Below are 12,725 nucleotides of genomic sequence, written 5' to 3' on the forward strand. Positions count from 1 at the left end.
GCACCAAGAATAATGAGCTTCACATGTGTGGATTAAAGATCTCTTTTGCCAGCCTTTTCTGACTATTTAAGACCCTCCCCAAACTTGTGAACAGCACTCAGACATGGTCAACATGGGAAAGACAAAGGAGCATTCCAAGGCCATCAGAGACAAGATCGTGGAGGGTCACAAGGCTGGCAAGGGGTACAAAACCCTTTCCAAGGAGTTGGGCCTACCGGTCTCCACTGTTGGGAGCATCATCCGTAAGTGGAAGGCTTATGGAACTACTGTTAGCCTTCCACGGCCTGGACAGCCTTTGAAAGTGTCCTCCCGTGCCGAGGCCAGGCTTGTCTGAAGAGTCAAGGCTAACCCAAGGACCACAAGGAAGGAGCTCCGGGAAGATCTCATGGCAGTGGGGACATTGGTTTCAGTCAATACCATAAGTAACGTACTCCACCGCAATGGTCTCCGTTCCAGACGAGCCTGTATGGTACCTTTACTTTCAAAGCGTCATGTCAAGGCTCGTCTACAGTTTGCTCATGATCACTTGGAGGACTCTGAGACAGACTGGTTCAAGGTTCTATGGTCTGATGAGACCAAGATCGAGATCTTTGGTGCCAACCACACACGTGACGTTTGGAGACTGGATGGCACTGCATACAACCATAAGAATACCATCCCTACAGTCAAGCATGGTGGTGGCAGCATCATGCTGTGGGGCTGTTTCTCAGCCAAGGGGCCTGGCCATCTGGTCCGCATCCATGGGAAGATGGATAGCACGGCCTACCTGGAGATTTTGGCCAAGAACCTCCGCTCCTCCATCATGGATCTTAAGATGGGTCGTAATTTCATCTTCCAACAAGACAATGACCCAAAGCACACAGCCAAGAAAACCAAGGCCTGGTTCAAGAGGGAAAAAGTCAAGGTGTTGGAATGGCCTAGTCAGTCTCCTGACCTTAACCCAATTGAAAACTTGTGGAAGGAGCTCAAGAATAAAGTCCACATGAGACACCCAAAGAACCTAGATAACTTGGAGAAGATCTGCATGGAGGAGTGGGCCAAGATAACTCCACAGACCTGTGCCGGCCTGATCAGGTCTTAGAAAAGACGATTATTAGCTGTAATTGCAAACAAGGGTTATTCCACAAAATATTAAACATAGGGGTTGTATAATAATTGACCCACACTTTTATGTTTAAAATTTAATAAAATTCAACTGAGCAACATAACTTTTTGGTTTGTAAGATTTATACTTCTGTTCATAAAACCTACTCTCGCTTGCAGTTTGAAGGCTCTAACTTATTTGCATCTTATCAAACCAGCTAAATTTGCAGGGGGTTGAATACTACTTGTAGGCACTGTATATATATATTTACCTATTAGATCTCTGATCAGTGTGAGGTGATTACTAGGGGTCATAATACTAAAGACTGTTTTTAAAATGCCGCTCAATGCTTGCCCATCTATTGGGCAAATTAATCCAAAAGCTAAAAAAGCAAAATGGTCTCAAGCAGCTGAGACAAGTGAACAACGCAAGTCCCGGCTTGAAAGGAAATGGATGATACAGGCTGAATCAAAGGCAGCTGAAACATATGAACAATGGGAACTTCGTTTTCAGGAGAATTGGATGAGACAGGCTGAATCAAGAGATACGGAAACATCTCAACAAAAGGATGAATGTTGCCAATATGACCGCATACGACATATGCAACTTATGCAAAGACGTAGGCAGGCTGACGAGTTTGGAACCCTATGACCCAATTGAGGATGTGAGGCAGTGACAGGGATAGTATACGAGGGACGTTCTATATCCCCCAGAATGTGTACAGAGACCTATTAAATCCATTGGAGTGCATTGCAGTCACAAACACACCTGCGGCTGCAATGCAGGAATGAAGGTGAGCATTGACCTGGTCAGGCTATCTGGCTAAGGCAGATTAAGTAAAACCCGGCAGGGCCTTCATTTCTTGCGGGAGGCAACAGGAAGGCAGTGGGCGGCCTCCTCCCTCCAACCCTGGTTTTCCAGTGGCTCTTGCCACAGGTCCTTTAAAAACCCTGCACTAAGGATTAATGTTGTTCTATGTTGGAACCTGCTAGGAGCATAGCAGGAAAGCTCAGCAGGATTGAGTGTGGGTGAACCCACGCCTGGGAAGGCTCTGCACCTGTCAGGCTCTGAGCAGCCCGGCGCGGCCGTTGCCCACAGCAACCGTTGTTTAAGGACTCGTGTTAACCAGGCTGCGAACCGGAGGACTTTTCTGTTTACCCGTGAGTTGCTGAATAAAGCTGTTTATGTTGGACTTGCTTGGATCACTGCCTCAGTTACTGCATGGTGTGAACACCGCCGCCTTACAAGGACTATAGGTCATAATAGGCAAAATGGATGTAATATGCGAACATTGTCAAGCAAAAACGTTTAACTTGGATTCGCCTGGTACGTGCTGCTCAAATGGCAAATTCAATTTGCCACCTTTAAGTCTATCTCCCAAACCACTTATTTCATACATGTAGGGAACAACTCCTGAGTCCAAGCATTTACTGCAAAGTATTAGGAGATACAATTCATCTTTCCAGATGACATCCTTTGGTACGACAGCTGGACTTGAGAAAGCAAGATTTGTGCAACTTTAAAGTCCAAGGCCAAATATATCACAAAATAGGTTTGACACTTCCTGTAGCATATGATGCTCGGCAATATCCTATAATATTTTAGAATGGCCAAGATGGCCATCACTTTAATCTAACGCCGACTGATCCTAACACTGATAGGCCAAGCAATAAAAAAAAAAATCAGCTATGGACTTCTATGCCTACCAAAGAATGATCACACATGGTTTATTAAACCATATTTTTCAATGTAGGCAACTTTTTCATCAATTTATAGTAGATATGTATGCCAAGGTGGAAAGCGAGCGTCTTTTGTATATATACGACTGAATCAAAAAAAACTTAGAGTGGGTGAATACAGTAATTTAAGACATACTGTTTCTAATGACAGCAACGTGGAAGACATTGGGCATATGGTTATTTTACCAGCCACATTTACAGGAAGTGCCAGACATATGCACAAGTATGCTCAGGACGCCATGACCTATGTTCAGATATATGGCCGGCCAGATTTGTTTATTACAAATACCGTATTTTTCAGACTATAGGATGCACCGGACCATAAGACGCACCCCAAATTTTCAGGAGGAAAATATTTAATGCGTCAAATGGGGGTCCTTCTTACAGTCCGAATTCAGCTTACCAGGGAGGGGCAGCAGCGGTGGTGGAGTGGGGACACAGGAGCAGGGCTGTGGAGTCAGTAAGCCAAACCTCCAACTCCGACTTCTCAATTTCCATGACACAGACTCCACGACTCCGACTCCCTCATACATGGCTCGTGTTTAAGTGATAAATTTACTGTAGCACAGATTCATCTCAGCTAAAAGTCTAGACCCTGAGATCAGGAATAGAACAGACATTTATAGGACATTTCATAACTTTCCCAAATTCTTATGAAAAAAATATTCCCCACAAACTACATTGAATTACTGTACCCAATTTATTATACACTTTAGGAGTTGGAGTCAGTCCATTTTATACCAACTCCAACTGCTACTCCAACTCCACCAAAATGGACACCGACTTCTCAGCCCTGCACATGAGGTATTTGGAGGTGTTACGCTGTTGGGTGATGCTGCGAGTCCCATTCCAGGCTGGAACAAGGGGCTGCTCAGTGGTGCTTGGCATCAAGAGTTGGACGATACTGCAGGTGGAGCTGCGGGTCCTGCGCTTGGAGGAGGGAGTTTAAGGAGGTACGGTGCTGATGATAGTCCAGGGTGGCAGGAGGAGGTGTTTGACGGTCCTCAGTGATACTTGGTGGTGCGGGGGCTCTGCCAACATTTTGTGAAAGTCCCCGCACTTCCATGTTTTCTATGCAGTGGACTCCAGGAAAATGGTCACCTGAGGTGGCACCTGCACAGATTGAGATTCTGCTCCCTGCTCCCGCCACCGGAGTATCACCGAGGACCGCCAAACACACCCTCCTACCACCCTGGGACTCGCAGCATCAACCCGCAGCGTCATACCTCCGGAAACCCCCTCCTCCAAGCGCAGGACCCGCAGTATCGCCCGACACCTGCCGCCGCTGCCCCCCTGGTAAGCTACATTCGGTCTATAAGACGCAACCCAATTTTCCCCAAAATTTTCGTATAGTCCGAAAAATACAGTACGTGTAATCCAACTTGGCCAGGGATAAGGGAAGAGCTTCTGAATGGTCAGGGCCCCTCTGATTAACAAGATTTAACAGCAAAGGTGCTTATACAAAGACTGATCAAGGTCATGGAAGTAGTTACAAAGTATCACATTTTTGGTGAAATTCGATGTTGGATTTATTCAATTAAGTGGCAAAAAAGAGGTCTTCCGCATGGACACATACTGATATGGCTAAAGGACAAGATACTGGTGAATCCCCACAGTGCGTGCGCTGGGCGCATTCATAAGTCTGCAGCCACACAGAGTGACTGCAGATTTATCATTTTGGATTAGACAACCCTTTTAATGGGGGGAATTGTTGTACTTTTTGCAGGTGACTTTTGCCAAACAATACCTGTTCTTAACGGAGCAACAGCAGCAGATGAGCCGAATACCTGTTTAAAATCTTATCTATGGATACATATTCAGAAGCTAACTCTGACAACTAATATGTGGGTTCACTTGATGGGGAATACTACAGTAGACAAATTTACCTGCCACCTACTATGCCTTTAGAAACAACAAGTTCCCTACAGATTCCACTACTGGCTTAATTTCCTTCATTTAAGACTTTTGCAAACTGACATCCTCGGTACTGGAGGTTATTGACCAAGTTTTCCCTGATATCTGTAACAATTTTAACAACCATCAGTGGCTTTCTGAAAGTGCAATAATAATAATAATCTTTATTTTTATATAGCGCCAACATATTCCGTAGCGCTTTACATACATTATCATCGCTGTCCCTGCTGGGGCTCACAATCTAGATTCCCTATTAGTATGTCTTTGGAGTGTGGGAGGAAACCGGAGAACCCGGAGGAAACCCACGCAAACATGGGAAGAATATACAAACTCCTTGCAGATGTCATCCTTGATGGGATTTGAATCCAGGACCCCAGCGCTGCAAGGGTGCAGTGCTAACCACTGAGCCACCGTACTGCCCGTGCAATCCTAGCGCCTAAACATTATAGTGTCAGCTCCATAAATCTACAAATACAGGGGAGACTGCCCAGTCCAGTGACCACATACATGTCCATTGTTTCAGTCATGGATAGTGAACAAGCCGTGATGTGCCCATTGGAGTTCCTGAATTCTTTGGAGCCTTCTGGAATGCCACCGCATAGGCTCACTTTAAAAATAGCAGCTCTGATAATGTTGACCCACCAAAATTGTTTAACGGCACAAGGTTGTGTGTTAAGAGTCTTATGCCCAACGTTATTGAAGCCACTATTCTTATGGGAGACTCTAAGGGAGAAAATGTTTACATTCCGCGTATCCCATTGCTACTAAGCGACATGCACTTCCATTTTAAGCATCTGTAGTTCCCAACCCGACTTGCATTTGCTATGACTATAAACAAAGCACAAGGTCAATTGCATAAAGTAGTCAGCATTAATTTGGAGAGCCCGTGTTTTTCACATGCTCACCTCTACGTTGCTTGCTCTAAGGTGGGCAACCTCAAAAATCTTTTCATATACAGTGGGGAAAATAAGTATTTGATACACTGCTAATTTTGCACGTTTTCCCACCTACAAAGAATGGAGAGGTCTGTAATTTTTATCGTAGGTACACTTCACCTGTGAGAGACAGAATCTAAAATGAAAAAAACAGAAAATCATATTGTATGATTTTCAAATAATTAAATTGCATTTTATTGCATGAAATAAGCATTTGATCACCTACGAAGGCTGGAGCGCATCAGCAAAGATGACTAGCGCTGTGATTGGGGGATGACGCGGGATCCCTGGCCGCATCACTTCCGATCATGTGCAGTGGATTGGGGAAATCACATCTATGGGTGATCATGTGATAGTAGGGTGTAGACCAGCCCCACAGGAAATGATCAATTTTTTGGGGAAGTACCATCTATGAGCAGGCTCTATAAAAGACATGTGGGGACAAAATACAGGTACACATCAGCCATCAGCTATCACTGTCTGTTATCAGGCCTCCTGAAGAGCTAGCAAGGCGAAACGCGTAGAGGCGACAGAATGGGCCAGTGACACACCACCTGGGATGAGTACCAGTCTGATTTTTTGAGTGCTGGGGTACTATGTATGTGGGCATCTGATTATGTATGCATCAAGGGAAGGCCTATTCGAGTTTTTAGTTGCTATTTTGCCTATATAAGATATTTGAATATCAATATAAACCCTATTTGCTTGTTTGGTCATTTAACTGCTTGCATAGTTGATCAGTCATTTGATATCCAGAATTACTTGAATCATGCACTGTGCACATTATAGGACATACATCTAAATTTGGTCTAGCAACTCAACTGTTTATATGGTGGATTACTCATGTACTATCCTTAAAACTTGAATTTTTGCACTGTGCACTTTATCCATTTTCATGTGAAGTGTACATTAATGTGATCTTGATCAGACTGGTTCTCTCCAGATGGAGGGCTGTTATCATTTCTGTCCATTGATTATAGCACATGTCCAGGCCCGTTTGAAGTTCGCCAATGACCATCTGGATGATCCAGAGGCGGCATCGGAGAAGATCATGTGGTCAGATGAAACCAAAATAAAACTTTTTGGTATGAATTTCACTTGCCGTGTTTGGAGGAAGAAGAGGGATGAGTACAACCCCAAGAACACCATCCCAACCATGAAGCATGGTGGGGAAAACATCATACTTTGGGGGTGCTTTTCTTCAAAAATGAAAGGATGACTGCACCGTACTGAAGGAAGGATGGATTGGGTCATGTATCGCGAGATTTTGGCCAACAACCTCCTTACCTCAGTGAGAGCATTGAAGATGGGTCGTGACTGGGTCTTCCAGCATGACAATGATTGGAAACACAAAGCTAGGGCAATGAGGAAAGGGCTCTGTAAGAAGCATTTCAAGGTCCTGGGGTGTGCCCTAGCCAGACTCCAAACCTGAACCCAATAGAAAATCTTTGGACGGAGCTGAAACTCAATGTCACCCAGTGGCAGCCCTGAAACCTGAAAGATCTGGAGAAGATCTGTATGAAAAAGTGGCCCAAAATCCCTGCTGCAGAGTGTGCAAACTTGGTCAAGAACTACAGGAAATGTCTGACCTCTGTAATTGCAAACAAAGGTTTCTGTACTAGATATTAGGTTCTGTTTTATGTATCAAATACTTATTTCATGCAATTAAATGCAATGTAATTATGTACAAATCATACAATGTCATTTTCTGGATTCTTTTTTTAAGATTCTGTCTCTCACAGGTGAAGTGTACCTACGATAAAAATTACAGACCTCTCCATTCTTTGTAGGTGGGAAAACTTGCAAAATCGGCAGTGTGTCAAATACTTCAGGTACTGAAGTTAAAATGAAAAACATTGTTTACCAAAAAATCACTACAATAGACTGCTGTGTATCTGTAAATCAATCTTATTCCTTTGTCAGTTAACCAATGATAGGTTGCACTTGGGGGTGGGTGAAGGGTAGCACTAAGCTGTCCCCCTCTTAATTTTTTATGTGTTTGTGAAAGAGAGTAAATTTTAATATCAAATAAAAATTTGTTCACAAAGTTGTTGTTCGCCTCAGTGTTGTGACAAATTTGTAATAATAAACAACAGTTCACGCCAAACTAACAAAAAAGAAGAGTTGAAAAAACTAATTTTAAATGCTAAAGATGTCAACTTAGGGGGGGGGAAACTGAAAATGTAACCTTAGCAAGTGTATCCAACAATTTAACATATCATTTTCCATGAGCGAAGCCATGGGGGATTTTGCTGGTGGAATATAATTTTACCCTCATACATAGCGATACATGTGTGTTAGTCTATTTTCTGTCTGACATTCTGCACATGAACCAGGAAACTCAGGACGCACAATGCTATTATATACATCCCACTCAATTACATAATAAAATATACAAAATGAAAGAAATCTGCAATGACACATAGCAAAACATGCGTGTTAGTCTTGACTCTACTTCTGATTCAGTTTATGAACTAGGAAGTCCAGCATAATGAAATATACTGAATGATTTACACTTATCCAAGTATACAGTAGCATTGTGCATCCTGAGCCCCCTGGTTCATGCACAGAATGCTAGACATGAAAAGGATTAGACACACATGTATTGCTATTTGTAAGTGTAAATTTATATTCCATTCGTGGTCTGGGTACCATTATGAATTTCATTGTGTAGTGGATTATCAGCTGATCTGGTTGGGATATATGGCATTGTTGATCCTGAGCTTACAAGCTGAGCTCTCACCCCTGGACAGGCAGTGAGGGGCGAGGGGCAGGAGAGCGGATAAAGGCTTTCCAATGTGACACAGCTACACATCCACCTTATCTGAAAGGTGGGAGCCATTGGTGCTCTATAACCAGCAGAAGTGGACACCAGCTCGGTGTCCTTACACCTCACATACTGAGAAGCCTAAGCTATGGTGGACATGACTGGGCACCTCATACAGGCAGGGGGAGTACCCTCTCCCAGTGCTAATTTTTTTAATTGCTAATATATCTGCAATTGAGAAGCAAAAAAACAAACACGTTTTATTCTGCTCTTTAGTGTGGAAAGTTTTTTGTTAATAACAATGTACTTACTCTTTGATCACCGCCTTCTCGTCGAGGATCAAGTTTCTTGGCAAAGTGTCGGAGGTTATCATAATTATGAAAATTGCACAGAGATACTAACTCCTGTAGTAAAAAAAAAGAAACAATATGGATTCAATATTTTAGTATAAGTTATACATACACATAAATGTGAAGGGTGTGAAATATTTACAATGCTCAGCATAAATGAGTACACCCTTTTTGAGAAAAAAAAACACAAGGACACAGTAAAACAAACGTATAAAAATACTCTGTTGTAAAAAAAGTAACAGTAAGGCTGTGTGCCCACTATGTGTTTTTAAAGCGTTTCCGCATCGGCAATTCCACTGCAGAAACGCTTAAAAAACGCATGGTAGAAGGTCGGCCATGTTACCCAATGATAATCCGCATGTGCTGTGCACATGCTGCGGAGATTTCCGCTGTGGATTATCATTGCGGAAAAATCCGCAGCACTACCAATTATTTTGCGGAAACGCAGCGTTTTCGCCGCCATTGACTTGCATTGGAACGCATGGAATCCGCATCATTGCATCTGTACATGGGAATTCCATGCGTTTCAATGTACAGATGGTACCCGGGTGTGAAGAAGAGGAGACTCTCCTCCGGACCCGGGTACCATAGAACCTGTAAAAAAAAGAATAAAATAAAAAATAAATATTATACTTACCTTCTGATGGCCCCCGGAGTTCTTGTCTCAGCTTGCCGGCAGCTCGCGGTAGATTAAAGGACCAGCGCTGACGTCATTTAGTCATGTGACGGGTCACGCGACCGCTGACGTCGGCAGGTCCTTGAATCTACCGCAAGCTGCCAGCAATCCGAGACAAGGACACCGGGGGTCATCAGAAGGTAAGTATATATTTATTTTTTACCATTCTTTCGGTCACAGTATATAAATCCATGCTGTTTGCATGGATTTATATAGTGTGACCAAGTTGTCAAGCACTTTCTAAGTGATGCTAAAATCACGTGGAAAGAGCTTGACAACCTGCATGCGGAAATGCATGTGAAGAACGCTTCACATCCGCATGTCCCTGTTAGGAAAAACGCATGTACAATCCGCATGTACAATCCGCATGCGTTTTTTTCTGCCAGGGAGATGCAGAAACGCTCAGGAAAAATCCGGAGCGTTTCTGCATCGTGGGCACATAGCCTAAACAGCAAGTGCTAGTAAAAGGGTGATAAAAACAGGGTATTTGGTTGACACGTTTTTTGGAAAAAATGTATACTAAGCCCCTCTACCAACGTCAAGGTAACCCACATCAGAGCAGTCCCTATCTGATGTATTTAAAAACTGATAATGCGTATAGTACCTATATGAGCAGATCTGACAGGTAATGTCCATGTGGACACGCTGCAGAGAACGGCATTTATGTGCATGGCACAGAAGGGGTGGAGACCTCCCTAATCTTGCAAAAGCAAGAAACAAATTGAATACAAACACATGGGCCATGCACACGGTGAACAAGTCTGTAGGACAGTGTTCACACCACCAAAAGTGCGCCGGCGCTGGGAAGGAAGAGTGATTCACAGGCGCCTGCGCACAAGTTCCCTGCTGTACAACACTACACTGACGGCAGGGAGAAGATCGCCCTCCTTACAGAGGAAACAGCGCAGACGCAAGATCGTGCCAGGGCCCTGTGATGTGCAGAGGAGGTGGGGTGGGTATGGAAATATGGCTAGTAGGCGGGGATTTCTTGGCATCCGGGGGACACAAAGCTTAGTTTTTTTATTAAATTATTTCTTCAATTACACAGCAACCAGACCGCTGATATGGGCCATACAGGTAAGTATAGATTCACATTTCTATCACCTGTATGCCCATATTAGCGGTCTGAAAAGTCCCAGGGGGTGACAGATTCCCTTTAATATTAAGCACAATTAAGTATGCTGACATCCCCCATATACAGTATGAGCCCCCACATAGCCCCCTATATACGGTATGAGCCCCATATAGCCCTCTATATACAGAATGAGCCCCCACATAATCGCCCTATATACAGTATTAGTCCCCATATAGCTTTCTATATACAGCATAAGCCCCACATAGCTCCATATATACAGTATGAGCCCCCCACATAACTCCCTATTTACAGTATAAACCCCACATAGCTATCTATATACAGTATGAGCCCCCATATAGCTTCCTAGATACAGTATGGGCTGCCATATAGCTCCCTAGATACAGTATGAGCCCTCATGTAGCCATCTATATACAGTTTGAGGCTGCACGTAGCTCCCTATATCTAGTAAAATGCCACATGTAGCTCCCTATATCCAATATGAGGCTGCACGTCACTCCCTATATCGAGTATGAGGCCGCACATAGCTCCCTATATCCAGTATGAGGCCTCACGTAGCTCCCTATATCCAGTATGAGGCCGCACGTAGCTCCATATATCCATTATGAGGCCGCACATAGCTCCCTATATCCAGTATGAGGCCTCACGTAGCTCCCTATATACAGTATGAGGCCGCACGTAGCTCCATATATCCAGTATGAGGCCGCAAGTAGCTCCCTATATACAGTATGAGGTCGCAAGCTGCCTCCTATATACAGTATGAGGCCGCACGTAGCTCCCTATATCCAGTATGCGGCAGAATGTAGGTCCCTATATACAGTACGAGGCCGCATGTAGCTCCCTATATACAGTATGAGGCCGCAAGTAGCTCCCTATATACAGAATAAGGTCGCAAGCTGCCTCCTATATCCAGTATGAGGCCGCACATAGCTCCCTATATCCAGTATGAGCCCTCACGTAGCTCCCTATATACAGTATGAGGCTGCACGTAGCTTCCTATATACAGTATGAGGCCGCAAGTAGCTCCCTATATACAGTACGAGGCCGCATGTAGCCTCCTATGTACAATATGAGGACGCATATAGCCACCTATATACAGTATGAACCCCCGCATAGCCTCCTAGATACAGAATGAGCCCCCACATAGCCTCCCTAGATACAGTATGAGCCCCCACATAGCTTCCCTAGATATAATACATAGATGCAGTTACACACATGCAGTCTTGTACAGGGGCGTACATAGGAATCATGGTGCCCCATAGCAGAAGTTCTAATTGTGCCTCCCCTACCTCCAAAAAAAAAATGTAACTGATTGTTGGGGTCACAGAAGAGCAGATCTCACAACTTTCCAGCCTTTAGGCTATGTGCCCATGATGCAGAAATGCTCTGGATTTTTTTCTGAGCGTTTCTGCATCTCCCCGGCAGAAAAAAACGCATGCGGATTGTACATGTGGATTGTACATGCGTTTTTCCTGCCAGGGACATGTGGATGTGAAGCGTTCTTCATATGCATTTCCGCATTCGGGTTGTCAAGCGCTTTCCAAGCGATTTTAGCATCACTTGGAAAGTGCTTGACAACTTGGTCACACTTGTGAGGCAGTGACCGGGATCGTATACGAGGGACGTTCTATATCCCCCAGAATGTGTACAGAGACCTATTAAATCCATTGGAGTGCATTGCAGTCACAAACTCACCTGCGGCTGCAATACAGGAATGAAGGTGAGCAATGACCTGGTCAGGTTATCTGGCTAAGGCAGATTAAGTAAAACCCGGCAGGGTCTTCATTTCTTGGAGGAGGTCTCAGGAGGCAGTGGGGCGGCCTCCTCCCTCCAACCCGGGTCTTCCAGTGGCTCTTGCCACAGGTCCTTTAAAACCCTGCACTAAGGATTAGTGTTGTTCTATGTTGGAACCTGCTAGGAGCATAGCAGGAAACCTCAGCAGGATTGAGTGTGGGTGAACCCATTCCTGAGAAGGCTCTGCACCTGTCAGGCTCTGAGAGGCCCAGAGCAGCCGTTGCCCCCGGCAACCGTTGTTTAACCCCTTTACCCCCGAGGGTGGTTTGCACGTTAATGACCAGGCCAATTTTTACAATTCTGACCACTGTCACTTTATGAGGTAATTACTCTGGAACACTTCAACGGATCCCCCTGATTCTGAGACTGTTTT

General features: G+C 44.3%; 1 protein-coding gene across 2 annotated transcripts in view; it reads right to left on the reverse strand.

Annotated features, from left to right (window-relative positions):
• GLS (glutaminase) overlaps window positions 1-12,725 on the reverse strand; it is a 672,521-nt gene that overhangs the window by 225,901 nt on the left and 433,895 nt on the right. For both annotated transcript variants that reach the window (XM_073647835.1, XM_073647836.1), the window contains exon 14: window positions 8,751-8,843. In XM_073647835.1, coding sequence (XP_073503936.1) covers window positions 8,751-8,843 — 93 coding nt within the window. The remainder of the gene's footprint in view (window positions 1-8,750; window positions 8,844-12,725) is intronic.

The sequence above is a fragment of the Phyllobates terribilis genome, unplaced genomic scaffold, assembly GCF_046119375.1.
Source record: "Phyllobates terribilis strain yellow unplaced genomic scaffold, ASM4611937v1 Scaffold_9__5_contigs__length_417890890, whole genome shotgun sequence".
Classification (NCBI taxonomy): Eukaryota; Metazoa; Chordata; class Amphibia; order Anura; family Dendrobatidae; genus Phyllobates; species Phyllobates terribilis.